The sequence below is a fragment of the Myodes glareolus genome, chromosome 8 (genome assembly GCF_982192425.1).
Source record: "Myodes glareolus chromosome 8, mMyoGla1.1, whole genome shotgun sequence".
Taxonomy (NCBI): domain Eukaryota; kingdom Metazoa; phylum Chordata; class Mammalia; order Rodentia; family Cricetidae; genus Myodes; species Myodes glareolus.
The window spans coordinates 16,799,538-16,822,766 of NC_142033.1; the positions used below are offsets into that span (position 1 = coordinate 16,799,538).

Genomic DNA, 23,229 nt, shown 5'->3' on the forward strand with positions numbered 1-23,229 from the left:
AAGTTTTTAATTTTTTACTTGGTTTATGAGGTATAAATATCCACTCTAAAATAATATCTTCCCTCTGCATTAAAATCCCTGTAGGAGAAATTCTGGAAGGCAGTATGACTAGGATGGAACTAAGATTCGGGTTGACCCTATCCACATGTGCCTCCTGTAATTTTTCCTCAATCATTGTCAGTTCCTTTTCTGCTTCAACTGTCATTTTTCTGGGACTATTCAAATCCTTATCACCATCTAAGGTTTTGTTTAAATGAACTATTAGATCAGGTGTTATCCCAACAGCTGGTCGTAGACTGGAAATATCTCCTAACAATCTTTGGAAGTCATTAAGAGTCCGTAACCGGTCTCTCCTAATTTGTGCCTTTTGTGTTCGAATTTTCTCTAACCCTATTCTGTAGCCTAGGTAATTAATAGAATCTCCTCTTTGAATCTTTTCAGGGGCAATTTGTAATCCCCACCTAGGCAAAACTTTCCTTACTTCTTCAAACATACTTTCCAAAATATCTTTATTTGAATCAGATAATAAAATGTCATCCATGTAATGATAAATTATGGACTTGGGAAATTGCTTACGAATTATTTCCAGTGGCTTATTAACAAAATATTGACACAATGTGGGACTATTGAGCATCCCCTGTGGGAGGACAGTCCATTGATATCTCCTAGTAGGCTGAGAATTATTATAAGTAGGCACTGTGAAGGCAAATTTTTCTCTATCCTTTTTTTGCAAAGGTATAGTGAAAAAACAATCTTTCAAATCAATAACTATAAGAGGCCATCCTCTTGGTAATAGAGAAGGCAAAGGAATTCCAGATTGTAGCGGACCCATAGGCTGAATTACCTTGTTGACAGCTCTTAGATCTGTCACCATTCTCCATTTACCAGATTTCTTTTTTACAACAAACACAGGAGAATTCCAAGGGCTGGTTGATTCTTCAATATGGTTAGCATCTAGTTGCTCTTGTACCAGCTGTTCCAAAGCCTGTAACTTATCTTCAGCTAGAGGCCACTGCTTGATCCATATTGGCTTCTCAGTTAGCCATTTTAAAGGTAGGGCTGTTGGTACCTCTAAAGGTTTGCTATTGGCTGTGTGTTCTTGTACAGCCTGAATGGCTGGTGACCTTTTTCCATAATACCTCATTATATCCTTCCCAGAATTGTGAGTTCCTGGAACTACAGGAATGTTAATCTGGGTATTCCATTGCTGTAGCAGGTCACGGCCCCATAAATTTATTGCAATATTTGCTATATATGGCCTTAATCTTCCTATTTGCCCTTCAGGCCCTATGCATTCCACCCATCTTGTGCTTTGTTTTACACGAGATAGGGTTCCAATTCCCAGGAACTGAACATCTACCTCATGAAGAGGCCAATTCGGATGCCAGGATTCTGGAGTAATTATACTTACATCCGCACCTGTGTCTAATAAGCCTTCAATAAAAATGCCATTTATACAGACTCTTAGCTTTGGTCTTTGATCGTTAATATACGTTTGCCAAAATATACGTTTACTCTGTCCTCCTGAATTTTTTGACTCATTCTCCACATGTAATTCATCATTTAGACCAGTATTACTTTTTACGGCAGACATTGGAGTTTTTAATTTTCTTGGTGAGACACATTTTCGACTGTAACTGGGAATGACTGGGCCACTTTTGGCTTGGGGGCCTGCGAGAGGCCCCTCAAGGAGTTTCCCGATGGTATCGGGTTGCCTTGTCTGTCTGTTGTTGACCTGCATTCGTTGGACCAATGTCGGCCTTTACCGCATCTTCTGCATATACCTGAAGGCTGAGATCTCCTACTTTTGTCATTCCCAGAGGAGATATTATTCCTAGGATTTCTTTGCCTGCAATCCCTTTTCAGATGTCCTAATTTACCACAATTAAAACACCTGGTAGTTTGATGTCTCCTCATAGCTTTGGAAATCGCTTCTCCTACCCAGGATTCATCGTTATAGCTAAACATCTCAACATTCATTGTATGCTGTATCCATTCTTCCATTGGTGCTGATCTAGATCTTAAAGGCCCAATTATCTTTTTACATTCAGTATTTGCATTTTCAAAAGCTAGAGATTCAAGAAGTATTCGTCTAGCTTCTGGGTCTGTTACCCCTATGTCCAGAGCCTTAATTAATCTTTGCACAAAGTCAGTAAAGGGTTCTCTCTGTCCCTGCCTAACCCTGGTATATGATTCGACCCTTTTTGCTGGATCTTGTATTCTATTCAAAGCATTCAAGGCTGCTTTGTGACATAAGGACAGCACTTCTTCATCATAAAGAGCTTGGACCTGTGGATCAGCATATGCTCCTACACCAAGAATTTGATCTTGGGAAACCTCCACACCTTTTGCTCTTCCTTGCTGTTCCATATGTTTGGATTCTTCTCTGAAATAAATTCCAAACATCAAGGAAGGCCCATCATCTAAAACTGCAGACACTAGCTGAGAGAAATCATGGGGGGTAGCTCTGACATTAGAAGCCCAAGTCCTTATCATTTCCTTAACAAATGCAGAGTGCAAGCCAAAGTTAACGACAGCTTGCTTAATTTCTTTTAAATCATTCATTGCTATTGGTGTCCATCTAGCTTCTTTAACTCCCTTTGAGCCTTTGGAAGTTAACCCTTTGTCAGAATAAATTACAGGGTATGTTGTTAGGACCCTGGGTAAGCCAGTTCTAACAGCTGGTGGTGGCATTGTATCCTGTCCTTGTGCCTTCTTACTCTGTTCACCAGCTCCAATAGTTTCTTCAATCATTTCTAATCTTTTTATCATTGTATCCCTTAAATCCTGAATCTCCTGACCTACCCGTGTTTCTAGTAATTTCACTAAGGTATCAGTTTTTTGGTTCCCATTCTGGAGGTTCATTCTATCTGTTACCTTATCAAAACTTTGTGGTAACATCTGAACGTCAAATTCAACAGCCTGTACCCTTTCAGGTAACTTCCTAGTACCCTTGGACATGGAGTCAATTTTGTCTATCATAGTATCCACTTGTTCAGATAACCCCTGATTTTCAATAATTTTAATCCTTTCAACTAGTTGTTCAATATTAGTCCGTAAAAATCGTATCTTTCTTAATGATAAAATATTGAAAAGAAAACTGAAACCTAGCAACAAGTAAATTAATATATTCCCATAGTCATATAAACCTTGCATGACATAATCCATTGTATTAATAAAGAAAACAGTAAAATTGGCGTTGGAAACAAAAACTGCCATATTACCTCTTGTCTAGTTGGCGGCGCTGTTGCCAAGTTGCGACTAGAACCACTGCAAAGGTGACTTAAACAGGTCCTGTTTCAGTGTCTGCCTTAGTATTTGTTAAAAACTAGGAAATATAAGTTGCTCAAGAAAGAAAGTTTAATTAAATCAATTCCATACACGGAACCAGAAACCCAGAATCCAGGGGTAGAAAAGAGCAACCCGGAAGCCGCGTATGCCTCCACGTGACCGAGTCGTTCTGATTCACGCCACTAAAGCACCGCACTTACAAGGGAAATTTAAAAACAACTCAGAAAAGAGCAAACCAGGCAGGCAGAGACTGTCCCGAGCCTGTGGAGCTTGGGAGGCGTGGGGTTTAACTGAACTGCTGGCTCCACACACAGGGCACAGGCCGCAGCTGAGGGAGGTCTCGTGACTAGCCGAGCTGGTAGCAAGCAGTTGAGTGGGGGGGAAGGGGGGGTTCTACAACCAAACGTGGGGCGCCAGATGAAGGCGTAAGTCACAGACAATCCCACACCAGTTTGGAATTATGATTAATAGGATGGTTATTTATTCAAAGGGGAAAAAACTTACAGATTACCGTCCCAGACAACAGCCCCTCCGCGCGAACAGGAAAGGAGTCCAGGGGCCGGAAACGGAGCCGGAAGACAAAGAGAGAGTGGAGGACAGCCGCTGCTTTTTTTAAAGGGAGAGACCACGCCCCAATGGGCTGGTAACTCAGCGGCGATTGGCTGAAGGAGCTGAAGGAACTCCCACAGCAAGGGTCATTTGAAAGCCATTGAGAGTATTACTTGAGGCTTGGGCACACTAGGGGCTACTAATAGGTAGATGTGAAAAGTTGGTTTAACAAAAGGGAGTGAGGGAGATGAGGAGATGGGATGTAGGATTACTTGGGACAGTGGGAAATAGGATTCACTGAAACTCATGGTCAAGGATAGGAACAGACGAGAATAGTGGCTGGAGAATGAGAACAAAGAATTTCCTGGGAGTGTGCAGAGTTCAGGATGACTTCGGGCATCTATAAGACATTTACAGGGAGATTTTCCCTGAGCAGTAGAGGTACTCACAAAATCTAGGAAAGAATAACATGGAAATCTAAGAGTCATATGGAAGCCAAATCATGGAGTCAATTTGAGACTCTGAGGATGTGTGTGCACGTGCTGGTTAACTAGGAAGCCAGCATGCTCTCGGTGGCTCGGCACAATCAAGGCATAGCTCCCTCCGGTTAGGGAGGAAAGGTGAATCTCCTCCAGGCGGCAGTTCTAGGAAAGAAGAGCAGCTTTGTCACCATCTACCTGAGACTTCTGGCGTTGCCTTATCATTAAACGTTACTGGGATGAGAGTGTGGTGGGGGAGTAGGGGCCTGAGACTGAAGTATGAAGATTAACATAAGCCAAACTAGTAAGACAGATAGGGAGCTCTTCTTCCCCTGGACTTCATCTAAAAAGCAGAGCGTGCTGAGAAAAATCTCTTGGCATATAAATAAGGACAAGATGATGCTGCAGAAATGTCCTAGAAAAGGTCATGACACTTAGGGGTAGGGCTTTAGGGAGGGGGTGGGGTGGGAGTGGGGCTGGAGGGTGCTTTCTCCCTTAGCTCACTAGCCTGCTCGAATTCTCATCTCTTTTGGAATAAACGATCTCTACCGCCATTTCTAACTATGCATTCCTGACACAGTTCTTTGCTGTGGGGCGCAGGAATCCAGACACTTCAACAAGTGTTCCCAGACCACCATGGCCTTTGCTTTTAGCAGGAGTGAGTGTGCTGTAGGATGGAACCCAGGAGACAGTTGTAAGCTGGACCTCAAATGACCGGAATAACCCTTCGCTAGGACTCAGGCAAGTGGCCCCAGCTAGTTTTCAGACAGGCAGGAACTACAGTTCACATCCAGAAATGGCTGAGACGGGAAGAGAAGAGAAGCTTTTGCTGGTGTTTTCAGACAGGCAGGAAATACAATTCACGTCCAGAAATGGCCTAGACAGAAAGGGAAGAGAAAGGCTTTGCTGGTTGACTCCCCAGCTCTGCCAAGGCACACGCAGACAGAGAGAGAACAGCTGAGCACAGGCTGCCTGGAAACTGAATTTCAAAAAGGTAGTAAGAAAAGAAGAGGGAGAGGGAAGCCAGAGCAAGAGGTGGTGATGCACACCTTTAGTCCCAGCACTCAGGAGGCAGAGGCAGGAGGATCTCTGCGAATTTGAGGCCAGCCTGGTCTACAGAGAGAGTTCCAGGATAGCCAGGGCTACACAGAAAGATCCTGTCTTGAAAAACCAAAACTCTGTTGTTGTAGAGAAATAAATTAATTCTGTGGCTAGCAGCTAAGTACGGTCCTTAAATTGCCACTTTCTGATTGCAAATTGGGGAAACTTTCTTGCCTCCTTGTACCTCAACTTCCTAGTCTGCAAAATGGGTAATAAAATAATACTTGATAAGGCTGTGGAAAATAAATGGAATAATTGTCGGGAATAAAGTAGGCATTCTAAGAGTCAGACAAAATGGAAAGGGTTAGTTTTGATGCTGGTCACCGGCCTTTAAACCATTAGTGGTGCAGCAGCTACCGCACAGTTGGTTGTTCCTTCGGGGCTGCAAAGTCAGAGAGAGGTTGAGAGAAGCTTACTGAGTTCTAGTGATTGGCATGAGAATATCACAATATAACACTATAGCTATATTGCATAATAAAGTTGGGAATAAACATTCTCCTTTTAGTCAGTGCAGAGCAGGGAATCAACATGGTGAAACACATTAAGCGCTGTAAACAGTAGACAAAGCTTGTAGACAGGCAGCTCTACAGAGTGCAATATAAGGATCTTTCCTCAGAGATGAAGGAGAAAGGAGCTAAGAAGAGGGAAATCTACTAACACAGCATGCATGGTGGGAGGCGGTTGATAAAAGAAACGACTCATTTGGAAGCATGATTCAGTGGGATAGCCCCAGCTTAGGGGATGCAAGGCCCTGTGGTCAATCCTCAGCACCAGAAAGGGAAAAAATTACTGTTCAAAATAAATAGCTGTGAACACAATTGCATTTAAAAGAATGAGAATACCACCAAGCAGTCAACCAAAACATCTGTGATAGAAGCAACAGACAAAACGAAGAGGAAAATCAATATAATTAAAAGCATAAACCCAGCGAGTGAGTCCAAGAATTTGTTTTGGAGAAGGCCAATAAATTAAACCATCCCCTTTCAGAGCCAATTAATTGAAAAGAAGACCAAACACACAAGAAAAAGGGCATGCAATTACATAATTGATGGTGTTTTTATTTCAAATGATAGCACCATCGAGAGCTCTATAGCCCTAAATGAGAAAATGCTAATAAGTGAGATGCTTTGAAGAGGAATTTCATTAAATCCATGACAACATAAACAGTCAAGACTCAGTCTAAACACCGAGTTGGTGCATCCTGAATCAATGCCACCCCGAGAAAGATGCAGGACTCCCTCTGGCCTCTGGCCACATCACTAACCAATCGAGACATAGCCTCACTTAGTGCCTGTCCCTATGTGAGGCGCCTTATTTAGTACGGGCTGTTGTTTGCTCAACACTGAACACATAGCAGACTGCCTGGCAACAAGAGCAGGGAGGAAACCCATCTACTGTGCACATTGTTTTCTGTAAAGATGCATCATCTTGTACTTAACACAGCGTTTCAGCGCTGTATTCGGAATAACCTTGAGCATCAGAATTACCAGCAAAAAGGTCGCCATTAAGTGCACTGCATATAAAAAGAATGTTCGTCTATACTGTGAGAGTTGAAGCAAATACAGAACGGCGCCTCTTTGGGCCTCGCGAAGGTGTGGTACGTGCATTGGGCGGCTCAGATGTTCGGCTGTTCTCAGCGTGTGTTAGCGTGGGAATAACCATGGAAGTGTTGTGAATATTGATTTGCATCTAAGTAAGCAGATGAGTTCAGAATTGCAGAATCCACAAGCAATGAGGTTTTGCAGGAAACGCATTGAGACTGACACACAGTAGAAGACACGGAAAAGCGTTCTGCTATTTTATGTCTCTGCCACAACCTCAGGGTTAACAGACAAGCTCAAATCCTTCCAGAACACATCAAGGGCTAGATGGCTTGGTGATTAAGACACTGGCTTCTTCTCTGGAGGACCAGGGTTCGTATTTTCTAGCACCCACTTGGCAGCTCATGATAAGCTGAAATTCCAATCCCAGTGACTCTGACCCTCTTCCAGCCCTCTTGGGAGCTGGCGCATACATGGTACACAGACATATAAGGGGGAAGAGACACATGAGATAAAAATAAATATTTTTAAAGGTAGAAAATTAAATTTGTCTTTAGAAATGAGAATACCCAAACTTTATAAGGCATATATAAACAGTAATAGCTTGAATGAGAAAATTTGAATAGATGTACATAAACATCACAAGTTCAAAAATACAGCAAAATGGGATTTGAAAAAGTGGTTAAGATGTAAGGACTATGTTTTCACTATGTCTTTCTGGTGGGTGTGTAGCGTGTTTGTGTGTACATATTTTCATGTGGGAGTGTGAGCATGTGCATGCAGGTGCATGGGTTCCATGGTGCATGTATGAAGGTCAGAGGACAACCCTGAAAGTCAACCCTAGCCTTCTATCTGGTTTGAAGCAGGGCTTGTTAGTCATTGTTAGTCACTGCTGCGTGAGCAGGGCTGACATGAGATCTTCTGGGAACTCTCCTGCCTCCAGTTCCCTTCTCACTGTGGGCAAGTGAGGAATATAGATGCCTTACCACCACGCCCAGCTTCATGTGAGCTCTAGTCCTCACACTTGTGTGGCAAGTACTATGTTTATAAAATTCATTGGCAAATAAGTCAAAAGACAGAAAAATCAAATGACCACTCAAAGATAAGCAAATACTGATGTTCAAACCCATCCAGACTAAAAACAAATGAGCCAGACCTCCCTAATAAAAGGGTAATAAAAACTCTTTGGGCACATAAACACTATCTTTGGCAAACCAAAAACCCCAGAGCTGTTTCCATTGCAATATGAACTGGGACAGGATTGGCAGAACAATTTACAGTTACTTGAACTTGCTTATGAATGCGAGACAATAAAATTAGGTAAGTGCAGATTGCTCTGGCTTGCCTGCTGCGGCCCATTCTGCAAGGGCAGTGGTCCTGAAGTCGTTCGCTTGGTGTGGGGATCGTTTATGTGTGAAGGAAAGGCTTTCTCAGACTTTGTTTTGTTTGAACTGGGTTCTATCAGAGCCATATGCCCCTTCACTTTTTGACCAAATGTACTCACTCTTCAGTGAGAAAGGATCTGTCAGTCTGCCCTAAGAGACGAAGCTCAGGGGGGGAGCACTTGCCTGACAGGTCAAGGCCCTGGGTTCAATACAAAGAGGCGGCACCCTCAAAACATGCCAAAAAAGTGTTGTTCATGAGTCTGGCCATTAGCCAGTATTCTAGGAATTGGGGGTGGCAGCTGCCGCTGTTCCTGAGAATGGAATATAGTCCCAATTTAGTTATAGGCCAGTTCCAGAAACCTATCCAGCTAAAGGAATGTGGGAAAAGACCAACAGGAAGGAAGAGAACCACCGCACGAGTTGGGGACAGAAAGGAGAAAGGAGGCATTCTACTGGTAAAAGGAAGAGGGCGTTACTTTTTTAGCTTTATTATTTACTGCTGTATTGTTGCTTAAGAATTTTAAACTTTTTAAAGGCTAATATGGGAGATGATGATAAAAAATATTAAAGCATTGCATATGTATGAAATTGTCAAAGAATACATTTAATTAATAAATAATTTCAATTATAAAGAGATGTCTTACCCTGCCCAGTGCACACGCCACTGTGTTTCCTTCACAACAGATCTTGTGCAGATTTTTAATATCTGTGGTCAATTTGGCAATTTCAGAAAAGTTAGCTTTAGGTTGCTTTTTAGTGAGCAGAATCAATTCTCTGTAAAGAAAATTAAGTCCATTGAAATATTTTTCTTTTAAGATGAGAATAGCATTCTGCTTTTAGTAATTATTCTATTTTTGAGATTATAATATAATTATACCATTTCCTTCTTTCTTTTCCTCAATATTTTGAATTTCTATTTCAAGTAACACAAAGCGTCTAAACCAGCAAGGAGGTATTTTTTTTACTTTGGTTATAATACATAGACCCACACAAAGATCAAATCGCAATAATGTCCAATACAATAATCTCCATTATTTAAGGATCTGCTATCAACACCAAACTGCTGAGACACTGAAACCCACAACTTGATAACCTGAGAAACACAAGCACCCTCTCTATGACATCAACCTCATCACAAAGACAAACATATGAGGCACAGGTCTCTGTTGTGACTATTGACAAGTTTCTGGAGTTTCTCTGGAAATAAAATATCCTTGCCCTCCGGGAAGCCCAGTGCTGCTATCATTCACTGGGGAAAACAGTGATAAGAAAAAAATACATGGGTCCAGGCTGGTAGAGGATGTATTAAAGTCACCTCCACCTTGCTTTCAAGAGAAAAGAGAATATGTTTGCCTCTAGTCTTTATGATAGAAGAAGATGCAGTTAGTCTCTGTATCTATCTATCCATCTATCTATCTATCTATCTATCTGTCTGTCTATCTATCTATCTATCATCATCATCATCATCGTCATCTTTATTATTCATTGTATATTCAGTTGGCCTTGCACACACAATGTAGACCAGAGTGACCTTGAACTCCTGATCCTTCTGCATCTACCTCTCAAATGATGGAATTATAGGCAATATGCCACCATGCCTAGCCAAGCTCCTGCATATGTTTTAAGTTTTACTTATAATTGTAATGATATATATAGGTATGTCTGTGTGAGAATGTGCATAGATAAAAGCAGTTACCCAAGGAATCCAGAAGAGGGTCCCCCAGAGCTGAGTTACAGACCTTCGTGAGCCCATTCAGTGTGGCTACTGGGAACTTAATGGGTCCTCTGCAAGAGTGGGATATGTTTTAACCTAATGGGTCCTCTGCAAGAGTGGGATATGTTTTAACCTAATGGGTCCTCTGCAAGAGTGGGATATGTTTTAACCTAATGGATCCTCTGCAAGAGTGGGATATGTTTTATCTCTCCAGCCTTAGGTCCCTACGTCTTAAAGTCCCAAGTCTATCACACACTGAGGGATCTGAGCAACTGAGGTAAACTGATGGAGGAGACAATGGGAGCAGCTGAGGACTAAGTGATTTCATACTCAACTCCTGTACCATTGGGCTATTTTTAAACAGAGAAGCAGCATAGGCATAGAAAAGAATTCCAGGCTTATCTGGACAAACATTGTTAAATAATGTCCAGATGACTTTTCAAAAGAGTTTAGCCAAAACAGCTGGTCTTGCAGCAGCACAGCCCGCCAATCACACAGCAAACTTACACTGCTCTTACTATTTTGTCATCGAATTTAATCCTGATTTCACATAAATGACGATGTCTCGCAGATATTTCTCTAATGTATCTTCTGATGGGTTCTAGCTGCAAACAAAAAATTAACTCATCAAAAAATGCGTTAGTAAGAGGAAATGTTAATGACATCATTAGGAACAACAGAAAACCAAACCCCATCTATGGCCTCAACATTAGAAAGTCTTTGAGTGACTGAAGAGGAACTAAGCACAAAGGAACGATAGGACAAGGCTTTCGCAAAAAATAAAACAGCAGCTCACTTAGCCGGCAATCGCTTAGCTCAAAACTTCATAAGCAAACTGATGTCAGAGAGCTAATCACCACAAGCAAATATTTCTAAATAAATAAAAGCACAACTAGGATAAAAGAATTGCGTTCGTGTTTTTTATGATGGCAAACTTTAAAGCCAAATTAGATGGTTCAAGCGTAGAATAATTGAGATGCAATGACATATTGTTTTAAGAACATTTATATTTATAATGAAAATAGATGTGTTTAACCAAATATTTAATCAAAACTTTCTTGGAATGAACACAGTAACATAGAAAATAAAAATCTCAATAGAAAAAAGTAGTAGAAGGAAATACATAAAATTAACATGCCAGCCCGTCATGTTACACATCATAACAATTGTTAACTAATGTTAGTTTTCGGCATGGCACATAGAAAATCTGCCTGATGGCCTCTATATTGTGCCTGTTAATATTCAGAATTTTCTAATGTTTAGAACTGATGTGGGAAGTCCTTCTGTCCATGTGTTGCTTTTGTTGGTTAATGAATAAAGAAGTTGCTTTGGTCTGTGATAGGGCAGAGCAGAGCTAGGTGGGAAACCTAAACTGAATGCTGGGAGAAAGAAGGTGGAGTCAGTGAGACACCATGGAGCTGCCAGAAGAGGCAGACATGCCCTGGAACTTTACCTGTAAACCACAAGCCTTGTGGTAGAATATAAAATAATAGAATTGGGTTAATTTAAGATATAAGAACTAGCAAGCAATATGCTTAAGTGATTGGCCAAGCAATGTTTTAATTAATACAGGTTTATATAATTATTTCAGGTCTGAGCAGCTGGGAACAAATAAGCAGCCTCCATCTACACAGAACCTTTATGGAGCACCCCAAAAACTCTTTAACCCTAGAACTAATCACCGCTGTGCACCTTCCAAATGAAGGTCAAAAGGTGTTTTTCTGACAAGAGACTGATCATCAGTATCCCCTAGAGAAGCAAAATCTATGTACAGTTTCCAGCTAGAAAGGTCATATGGTGCTTCAAACAGGAGAACAGGGCAGGAATGACTTCCGAGGCTAGGTTACAAATAGCTATACAGCCTTGTCTTGGTCTGCTCGAAGAGTCCTCTCCGAGCTTTTGGCTGCACATAAGCAACCCAACTGGCCACCGATGCTGTGAAACAGCCCAGACTAGCCCAGGCAAGAACACTACATGCACACGCTTGATATTGTACACAAAGAGAAGAGATCTTGCACCAATAACCAGAGGCTCCAGCTCCTCCTGAATCCTAGATCCAGATGTTATCTGACTGCAATTATAAGAAAGTTCATGAGCCAGAAACCCCCAGGTGATCTACTTCCTGGATTCCTGATTCACAAACATTAAAGGTAATAAAATAATGATCATTGTTTTACATCTCCAAATCTGGGTTGTTACGTTTACATATTTATTTTCAAGTCTGGGATGCTTCTCCCATTTTAGGACTGCATACCTTTTTAAAAAAAACGAAATTCTATTTACCAGGCCTGGAGAAAAGTCTGCATCTCTAACGCACTGTGAGGTGATGTGTGTGCTGCTGGCCCACAACCCACAGTTTCCATAGCAAAGTCCTAAATGGCAACTGAACTGTGTATGCATTACCTTTGTCTGCAGGCACTCGGTTTTATTTTCTTCTTGACAACATGACCAAACAGCTGTGTCATAGCAAGCAGACATGGTCAAGATAGTGGGTCCATATAAGAATGGATACCTTTGAGAAATTTCATAGCTGAACCTGAAATTCACAATGGCAAAGTTGTGTGGTTTGAAATTCAGGCACATATACCAATGTCGTTTCTCAGAAACAGTATTTATTCATACTTTGTCTCTCTGGAACTTCTGGAAATTCTGGCAATTGAGATTTAGTAGCGCTTTGCCTAAACTCCTCAAAGATTCACTGTGAACAGACCAGCAGGATCATTCCCTGGGTGCCCATGACTGTAACAGGTGGGTTAAACGTGACCAGAAATGAAATCTCTCCACGTGCCTCGAGAGACAGGGAGGTAGGAAGTTCAGTTGTAATGCAGGCTTGTTCATCTGGCTCAGGAATTGACTTGACAATTATTGATGATGGTCAGCAGCCTCTCAAGGTCACCCAGAAGTTCTTCCTAGCCTAACAAAGTCAGTATCATTGTGCCTTAAGACTTGTCATGTAGTACTTTTGCTTGTTACTAAATTCCCTGGAATTAGGTTTCCTCACACAAGACCGCGGAACTTGTTCAAAAACAGCCTCACGCACACAGGAATATGCACTCAACACAAGTCAACACTGTAGACTAAACCTGTATGTTCCCACAGATCCATTTCCTTTTCCTGTGTACTCAGGAAGACTGCTTTCCCAGCCTCTGTAGTGACATTGAGAACTGTGGTCAATAAAATAATTAATAGGCACGCTGCGCCTCACTTCTAAGCTTGTCCATTTATTTCTTTGCTACATTCTCGATCCTCTTTCTTCTATAAACATGTGTTCCCAAGGGTGTAGCCCAACACAGAGGCATGTGAGCTTCAGTTACTCATTAGACAAGAATCTGAGCTGAGCTGAAAAAAGCTGAGCTGCCAGATGTCCAAGTAGCGGAGTAAGTTGGGAAGCCAAGATGGAAGTCACAGCTACACCACAGGTAACTATTTACTAGGGTGCTAAAGGGGAGAGAGAGCTAAGGGAAGACTTCCAGGTCTTCGGTTCCATTGTCTCTCCCAATGATCAGGCCAGTTGAAGGCCATAGAAATCAACTTAAGGTTCAGCAAAATGGCTCAGTGGACAAAGGTGCTTACCACGCTCCTTGGTGACCAGAGTTTGATACCTGGAACACAATTGAAGGGAGGAGGAGAGAAACGGCCCCATAAAGTTATCCTTTGATCCCCCTTACACATGCATGCTCATGCCTGTGCACGGTATCTTTCTACTCAATAAGGAATGACCACAGATATTGAATCTGCCCATTTCTAGAAGCCCCTTGGGAAAAGCTCCAACAGTTTCATGGGGCCAGGAGAAGGGTGGAAAATAGCACAGGACACCGAAGCGGGAAGGGCCCCTGCTGAAAGTCCTGGGAAGCAGGTCTTCAAGAGCAGGCACTACAGCACGGAGCTCAGCTCTGTTTGGGAGCACGGGGCCCAGGTGACACAAGTCTGTGACAGTGCCCTTCAGTATCCCGGCTGTGCTTCTCTCTGCTGTGGGATGCTTTGGGGTTGCTGAAGCTTGTTGTAAATAGCAATACTTTAATACATGAATAGCCGTACTCATATTTTACCCTTAATGTCATGCATTTTGAAACTTTCTGGACATGTGATCCTCTAGTCCTTTCTAACTAAGAGTATGAGGGAGTATACTTCCTTTATAAAGCTTCAGAACTCTTTGAGTTCAGTTCTGCCCCTTTAAGGGTAAATTAAAAAGGGTTGAATTCCTCATCTCTGTATTGTCTAGTCTCCTCTAGACGGATGTGAGCAAAATCTATTATCAAATCACCACCAAGTTCCTAGAATCTGCGTCCATCAGTCAGATGTAGGATTATCCCTCATGTCAATGCCTGACTCGAGTAGACACAGCTACACTCCATGAGAGCCACCATCTTTTCTTCCCCTTGTCCTTTCCTGACCCTAACCCCTGACTTTTTGTTAGCACCTGTCTCTCATAAGATGCAACTTCGTGCTGATTAGGACTCCAATCTGGGAACTTGGTAATGCTACAGTGCTAGCTGTATTACCTGCTCCAGGATTACACAGTCCATTTTTCAACTGAAAACTCACCTCTGTTTAATCTACAATTATTGCTTGTTTCTTGGCTCAAATGACAGAACCTGCCTCACACTTCTCAGATGCTCTGTCTGGTACCTACTGATGCTTCTCCCCAGGACAGTGCACGCTTCATAGCCTCTGTCTCCAATGCTCCCTGCTTTTTGATGCCTAGTCATCTGGACCTTTTGTTGTACATGGAGGGATAGATATAGATAGATAGATAGATAGATAGATAGATAGATAGATAGATAGATAGATAGATAGAGATAGAGAGATAGAGAGAAATAGATAGATATAGAGAGATAAATAGAGATAGAGAGATAAATAGAGATAGAGAGAGAGATATAGAGATACAGAGATAGAGAGATAGATGGATAGATGGATAGATAGATAGATGATAGATAGATAGATGATAGATAGATGATAGATAGATAGATAGATAGATAGATAGATAGATAGATAGATAGATAGATAGATAGATAGACAGAGCCTTCTGAATTCCCTCACTGAAGCCATCTTGATTCTCATGGTTCCAAAGAAGAGGAACTCACATAGTGGCACTGGCAAGGTTATGTCAGCAGGTAAAGAAGAAGCAGCACAGGCTCACCTCCACAGGACAAGGTGGCCCAGGCCAAGCAGCACAGGAAAAAGACACCTCTGGAATCTGGACTCACATATTAATCTACCATTTCTCCGCCCCGGCCATCCCTGGGGCACTCTGGGATGGTCTCCTTCCTGGAACAGGTCTGCTTAGAGACTGTCTTACCTTCAGTGTTATCTGCAATAGCCTGATGCTTTACATGCGACACGTGTACTCAGTGTAACTCTCCACGCTGCTGAGACATTCATCAGGGGAAGGGACAAGGCTGCCTTCCTTCCTTGTTTCGTGTTCCTCACAGGGTGCAGGTGAGGCTGTGGGAACCAGCTAGAGCTGTCTCCAGTGGCATTGCCACCTTCCCAGAGCCTTGTCCTTCCTCTTGTCTAGTCAGGCTGGCTGCTGGGTAGGCAGACACAAGCCCTCTTTGGGACCTTCCTCAGTGTTGTAAGCTGTTTTAGCACCCACATTTGTTTAGCACTGGTGTGTGTTTCCCATCTCAATGCTTGGAATATCATTTTCTACTGGTATTCCTAATCAAGGAAGTGAGTACTTTATAGGGCCGAATCATTTCTAATCTTCCGCAGCAGACATTTCCAGGCCCTATTGATCCAATAGGATGCTAATTGACATTTTCCTTAGAAGAAAAAAGATGTATCATAACTTATTTACATTTCAATTCCTTATAATAAAACATCAGTTCTCAGAGAATTTTATGTGCAAAAAGAGTCTGTCTTAAAATTTGGAAAATATTCTTCTGATGAAACCATGACAAAGAGTTGTGATTTACCTTGTCTTCAGCGACACGTGATTCCTCTCATCTGTCTCACAGGTCAGCTCAGGCCTTGGAATCAGGGGTACATTGGTGCTGTCTGCATCAACTTTCTTAGAGGACAGGAAGCACTGGAGTCTTGCTGTAATTTCCATCTTACAGCAGACACTGAACACGTGACTGCCCACCAGCCCTTGGTTGTTGCAAATATGGCTGAGGAAGGTAACCATCTGTAGGAGGAAAGGGGGACGTGCAAGAGAAGCGTAGGAGACCGACATTCCCCACCGTGGGAAAGTTAAACTGGATGCATGATGCTGAGCTTTGAATCCAATAATCTCAGGACACAGAGATTTGATTTTAATTATTTCATTCTGTGTGTTCATGTGTATTCTTTTTTTAAAATATTTATTTATTATGTATACAATAGTCTGTCTGTGTGTATACCCGCAGGCCAGAAGAGGGCACCAGACCCCATTATGAGATGGTTGTGAGCCACCATGTGGTTGCTGGGAATTGAACTCAGAACCTTTGGAAGAACAGGCAGTGCTCTTAACCTCTGAGCCATCTCTCCAGCCCCCATGTGTATTCTTATATGTGTAAGTGTACCCATGTGTGCACACGTATGTGGAGAGGCAGAGACCAATGCTAGGTCTTTCTCACTCTCCATCTTAACTCTAAGACAAGGTCTTTCAATAAACCTACTGCTGTACTGACCGATGAGCCAGCTCTGGGAATCTGCCTGTCTCGGGACCCCACTGTGGGTACTGAGGAAATGAACGACTGTGCCTGGCTTGACACAGATACTGGGACACACACTCAGGTCTTCACACAGGTACAAGTATTTCATCAACTGAGCTACCATGCCAGCCCCCAGGCATACTTTTTAAGGAAATCTTCTAGTTATTAATTTTCTCACATTCATTTATCTGTTATGCATGGTGAGGGTGTGTGCGCCTTGGAGCAGGGAGAGAGGTCAAAGGGGGGTGCGATTTTCTACTTCCACCTTCTGGGTTCTCTGCATCAAACTCAGGCTGTCTGGATTAGAGCAAATGCCTTTACTGAACCACATGTTGAATCCCTTTTAGGTTTTTTAAGTCTAAATCCACATATGCTAGTTGTTGACCAGAGAGAATTTACCATTTCTTCCTTTCCTAAAAAGTTGCTTCATTCTCAAGCAATTGACAGGCTTTTGAGAAATAATTAGATATAATTCAGAATTTCCAAGGCAAGATATTCTTAAGGAGAACTCTCCACCAAAAAAAAAATGCTACTAATTTGCTTTTTCCTACTCATTTTTAGTTTTGTTTCCATGGAAACATATTTTAAGAATTGAACTTTGAGTCAATGTGTGTTTGTTGTCACCTTCCCAGTGGGAAATGTAATCATTTTCAATGTTTTCAAATGTTTTTATGTGGCAGGAAATGTTTGGCGTTTGGTAAACCTCATCTGACATGCATGTTCCATATTTGAGGAATAAATACAGAAAAAGTCATCTTTTGAGGCAGAAATAAAAAAGAGATTGCTCTAAAATGAGTATAGCCACTGGCAGAATCTTAATTTAAAACATGGACTAGTGTAGGTTGATGCCATCCCTTGCATTCAGAGTCTGAAACACTATACACAGGCATTAGCCCCGAGAGATGAAGCAGGAAACTCTACAAATTAAGAAAAAAGGGTACTCCTCACTTATATGTCCATTATTTAGCCTGAAAATAACTGATCCTAAAACTCAGGGAGGGAATACGGAATGACTCAGTGACTGAAAGCCCTTGCCACCAAGTCTGATGACCTGAGTTTGATCCCTGGGACCCACAGAGTCAAAAAAGAGAAATGACTCCCGAAGTTGTCCTTTGACCTTTATGTGTCACACACATACACACACACACAGTATAAACATTATATATATGCATACTTGTGTATTATATACATATATATAATTTTAAAACTAAAAATTTTCTCTAGGAAATTCCTATTTTATTGGAATTGCAGGTCACAAAACAGCTTTATAATAAAACGATGATATCCATTATTTTCTAACTGAGAAAGGGATCTCTAAAAGTATTTGTCTCCTTTTCATATTCTTAAGGAAATCCTTTTTAGTGAATTTTAATTTTAGTTCGGTTTTCCAAAGTTCTTTATACGAAGATGTCAGGCGCCAGCCTCCTGGTGACTCGGGCAGGGAAGTTCACGTAAGTAAGCTTACTGATTGTCAGGGCTGTGACTCATTCCCTCGAGTGCTTGGCCCTCAGGACCTGGGTTCCCAGAGAGAAATGATTAAATGTAGCTTTAGAAGTCTACAAAAATTATATAAGGGGTGTGATTCATACACATTCTCTTGTTTTGCAATGTCCTACCTAGCTATTCAAGCAGTTCTGTCCATAGCGACATCTTTTGTTTACCATCTAGCGAAGACAGGAGAAGAAAGCAACGGGATCCACCTACCAACTGGTGAGCGCACTCAGCAGGTGACTCGTGTGGTCTGAGACTCTTACACTTTTCAGCACCATCCAGCAACTCTTCAGCTATGGTGTGGACCTTATCATAAGCTGCATCCTGAAGAAACTGAGCAACCATAATGAAGGCACTGAAACATAAGATCTGTGTGTGGATTATGCAACGACTTTGCCCCTTCTTTCTTTGTTCTATCGCCCTATTCTCCCCAAAATGATTCCGATTCAAATTTCAAACCAAAGGATCTTGATAATGATAATTAAACTCACGCGTCTCTTGGGGTTTCCTCCAGGTGATCCTGGCGGTTAACATGCTGCCTGGCTGGAGAAAAGGTCTTGTTTGCTGCTGTGGTTTGGATGCGTTTATGCCCCTGACTTTCATGTGTTGAAATCCAAACCTGATGTAAGAACTTGTAAGAGTTGTAAGGGTGGAGCCCTCATCCATGGAATTAGTGTCCTTAAAAAAGAGGCCCACGGGAGTCATTCATCCTTCTTACCATATGCAAGCATAGCAAGAAGACATCATGGGCAGAAAGCAGGTATGTACAAAGTACCAAATATGAGAGCCTTCACCAGACACTGGTGTTAGCAATTGTAGACTCTCGAGACTCAGGTACTGTGTGAACTAAACTTCTATATTTATAATTCTCCTGCCTTGTGGCATTTTTGGTAAAGTGGCTCAGATGGACTAAGAAAACTGGTAACAGGAAATTTTCCAGATTGAAAACCCCTCTTAAGCTCGACAATCTCATTATTTGTGTGCAAATTTCTAGATTTATTTTCATTGGCTGTAATCATAAGAACAATTTAACAGTATGTATCTTCCTTTGAATTTAAACTGTTTCCTGTGAGTGATTTTTTTAATATTCAAATACAACTGAGCTCTGTCGCTGGTTACAAGTAAATCACATGTAGTTGAATTCAAAGTTCTGAATTAGGGCCTGGGGAAATAATTCAGTTGGTAAAGTTCTTGCTGTCTCAGAACAAAAACCCATGTTCAATCCCTGAAATCCACTTTAAAAAAGAGCTAGGCATGGTGGTGCAAGCTGGTAATCCCGCTGCTGACGAGGTGGGTACAAGTGGATCCCTGGGGCTCACAAGAAGCTGGTTTATCCTATTTGGCAAGCTCCAAGCCAATCAAAAACTAAATAAAACAAAACAACACCAAAAGACATTTTAACATGAGACGGGGGAAGCTCACGAGGGCACAACCTGAGATAAAGGAAAGCTGAGAGCAGGAGAAATAGTCTTCCCCAGGGAAGAGCATAGTAATTGGTTATCCAATACCATATGGTCAGCTCTAAAGACATAGGCATAACATTATACTGACTGAGCAGTATATTTATACACACACACACACACACACACACACACACACACACACACAAAACTAAAGAAAGAGAAGCCACAAATTTGAGGGAGAGTGAGTGGAATCACATGAGAGAGTTTGGAGAGAAGAAATGGAAGGAGGAAATGATGTCATTGTCTCATAATCTCAAAAAAATAAAAAAATTGAAACTCAAGATGGGTGGCATCTGAAGAACACACAAGATTGTACTCTGCACCACACATGCACACAAACACACAATGTCCTGGATTCTTTAAACTTAAAGATTTGGTTAAAGTCTTCAATTCTTTCATTAAAAGTTATTCAAAAGTAAATGTCAGCACTTGGGAATAAAATCCCAAACATTAACAATCTGTGGGTCTTGATTTAGCGAAGAAAGCATCTCCCACACTTTGGATGGCTCATCACCCCCATCCTCAGCACCCACTCACTGCACACACATGCGCATCTCCGTGGAGCTGTGTCTTCCTTCTTACACTAATGGTCTCTAAGGAACTAAGCAACTTTTGGTTAAGTAAACAATCATTAGCAATGACTATTGCTGCACACAGTAAAGGTTTTAGAGAAAGCTCTTCAGATCTCAACGTCTATTCATAGAAGTAGAAAGGAAATAACTTCTTTGCATTTATGTGTGAAATATATTTTAGTGCTTTGGGTGGGTACTAAGGTTAAATGAGGGGCTGGGAAGATGACTCAGCCAGGAGAGTGCTTGTTGTCCAGGTATAATGAAATATCATTACAGATGTGAGTTCAGATCCCAAAAACCTCCTTCAAACGCCCAGGACAGTGGCATGCACCTGTTATCCCATTGCTGGGAGTGGTAGGGCAGGAGGATCCCTGGAGAGGATCCCTGGAGCTCACTGGTCAGATAGTCTAGCCAATCAGTGAGCTGCAGGTTCAGTGAGAGATCCTGTTTAAAAACAATAAGGTTGAGGAGCAACTGAGAAGGATGCCTGATGCCAGCCTCCAGCCGCTACACACACTTGCACGTATGTCCATAAAAACATATGTACAGGAACACACCACACTTCACACATGCACACATGTATGTGCACACACACACCACACGCAAAGGATAAAAGAAAACGTGTCAAGTAAAATGTGTAAAGAGCACACTGCCTGGTGATGAGAGGTACAAATAATGTAGCTTCTACTATTGTTCCTGTAGTCATGCACCGTTTCACTCTATTTAAATTCGCTTAGCCAGTTTCAAACATCGGCTCAAGTGTAGCGTTCTCTTATCTAGGATGGAGACAGGAAGGAAGGCTGAAGTGAGATGGTCCCAGGTGATTGGCATCACTGAGTTCACCTCCTTCCTGTAGTTGTTCCGCACGCTCGCGTCTAGCAAGTTTCAGTGACTCTTTAGACGGGGGTGATCGCTGAGAAAGACAAGTTTTTCTACACACATGGTCACTTCACACATCCTTACACTCAGGCCTCACGGGCTGGAGACGGGGTGTCCTACCTGCATGCAGTAAACTTGTTTGAAGAGGCTCACATTTAATGGAGCTGAAGAAAGCAATAAGAAATAGAGTTTTAATAACCTCCATTGTTTCAGATGAAGTGCCACCATTTGAGAGAAATGAAGGCTTTATATTCTTTTCAAGTCTTTGTAATTAACCATTAACTTGTCGAGTGAATTTTTTTCATTAGTGCTCCCGTGGATTCTCATAAAGTTGAAGAACTGCAATGAAGAAATATTGGCATTCGTTAATGAGTACAGGATTTTAAAACAAATAATGCCGACCTACAATTCAAGGTTCAAGGTTACAACACACAGGCCTTGTAATAAAAATTGATCAGCTTGTTTGGTAAATGCCAGTCTACAGGATCTCCTTTCGCTGAAATTCTTGTTTACATGGGCAGAGTTCTAAAGAGACAAAGGGAAAGCAAACACATACTACCCTTGGTCAGACAAGTGGTCAGAACTCAGGTGTCGATGCTGGGCGCACTACCAGGACCCTGGAGAGAGGGGCATTGCCAGCAAGCACAAAGGCATGACACCTATCAGCGACTGCTGATTGTCAGCCTGGACTACCACATGGCTTTCTCTCATGCCGTCATACAATCATTGTCTGGAAGGGAAATTAGGACGAATTCCTATCACGTGCTGGTGGACTCACAGACAACACTTCAGGTCCATCTACCTTGAGATCCTACTCAGTCAAGGGTTGCTCTGTTGTGTCTCCCTCCATTGCTGCCTGTTTTGCTGTTCATCTAGTTCTTAGGTTCAGGGCAAAGGAACGGGGGACTTGATCAGTAAAGAGAAAGTGTGGAATCATGTGAACCTCAGAATGTCAGAGAGAGGAGATTGCCGGTTACTACTTCAGCCTTTCCTTCCCTCAATTTCCTCATTTACAAAATGTGACCCACTTGCAGGTGAAAATTCAATTTTCTCCAAGGCAGAACCACAGGGAAACAAACTACTCTTATGGGTAGACACCAACAGAAACGAATTCAATGGCACCTTTAAGGGAGGGTGGGCTTTGTCTCATAATGTTGTATTAAAACTTTTTAAAATTTTTATCTTATTTTTATTTTTTAAATTTTATTTGTATACATTGTCTCTCTTTATACCCTGCAGGTCCTTTGAATATATCATGGCTTCCAGGTTAGTGCTTTTATGGAATTCCTAGGTGTGTGAAGTAGTGGGTCTCTGTTTCTTGTGCATTTTCTTGAGTTCTTTTCCTTCCGTTTCTTTGTTTGTTTTGTCATATTCTTTTATGCTAGTTTTTGATTTATCATATCATATTTAATTATTATCCTTTAGAAGATTTTTTTTCTAATGAGAGACAGAAAGGAGCTGGGCCCGGACAGAAGGAGAGGTTGGGAGAAACTGAGAGGAGCAGAGTAAGGGGAAATCATAACCAGGATGTATTCTGAGAAAGAAAAGAAAAATCTATGTTCAATAAAAGGAAAAGAAAAAGAGAATTCCAAAGGCGTATGTATAGTCCATGAATTGATTCTGCTACCCACATATTCTCTTTTCTGCCTTTCTGAAGAGGAACCTGTCCGAGGGGGGGGGAGAAGAGAGACAGAGATATTTTCCTGAAAATTAAAACCAAACTGGTTATCTTTTAGATTTGGGTTGCACCAGCTTAAGACTATGAAAGACCCTGTGGAAGAGAAAACCTTGGTTAACAACAGAAAGTTACTGCTGATCAATTGTCACCATGCTTTGGGGGGTCTTCTGAATATTCTTAATGTTCATTCTCTCCGTTTTATACATTTGATTGGTTGGTTGGCTTCGGGTTTGGTTTTTGAAACATATTTTGACTATGCATCCCAGGCTGTCTCCGGAAATATGGTCTTCTACCCCAGCCTCCCAATTTCTGGCATTATAGATCTGCAGCACCACTCCAAGCTAGCTAGGTCTCCTGCAATGTGTCCTCAGCAGCGCTCCCTTAACATCTTATTCTTAACCTCCTGCGTCTATCAGAAAGGGAACTGTTAGACCAGTGCTAATTCCTT

At 41.8% G+C, this 23,229-nt stretch overlaps 1 protein-coding gene across 6 annotated transcripts in view; it reads right to left on the reverse strand.

Annotated features, from left to right (window-relative positions):
• LOC125394381 (alpha-fetoprotein-like) overlaps positions 1-21,401 on the reverse strand; it is a 50,114-nt gene extending 28,713 nt beyond the window's left edge. The window contains exons 1-7 of one of the 6 annotated variants that reach the window (XM_048425223.3): positions 21,224-21,401; positions 18,681-18,732; positions 18,403-18,544; positions 15,979-16,190; positions 12,464-12,596; positions 10,568-10,665; positions 8,991-9,120 (exon numbers count right to left, since the gene is read on the reverse strand). In XM_048425223.3, coding sequence (XP_048281180.3) covers positions 8,991-9,120; positions 10,568-10,665; positions 12,464-12,596; positions 15,979-16,190; positions 18,403-18,544; positions 18,681-18,732; positions 21,224-21,308 — 852 coding nt within the window. In that variant the 5' untranslated portion in view covers positions 21,309-21,401. Of the gene's footprint in view, positions 1-8,990; positions 9,121-10,567; positions 10,666-12,463; positions 12,597-15,978; positions 16,191-18,402; positions 18,559-18,680; positions 18,868-21,223 lie in introns of all 6 variants that reach the window. The other 5 variants (XM_085691611.2, XM_085691607.2, XM_048425234.3 and 2 more) reach the window with 5 other exon arrangements.
• Between the last annotated feature and the right edge of the window lie 1,828 nt (positions 21,402-23,229).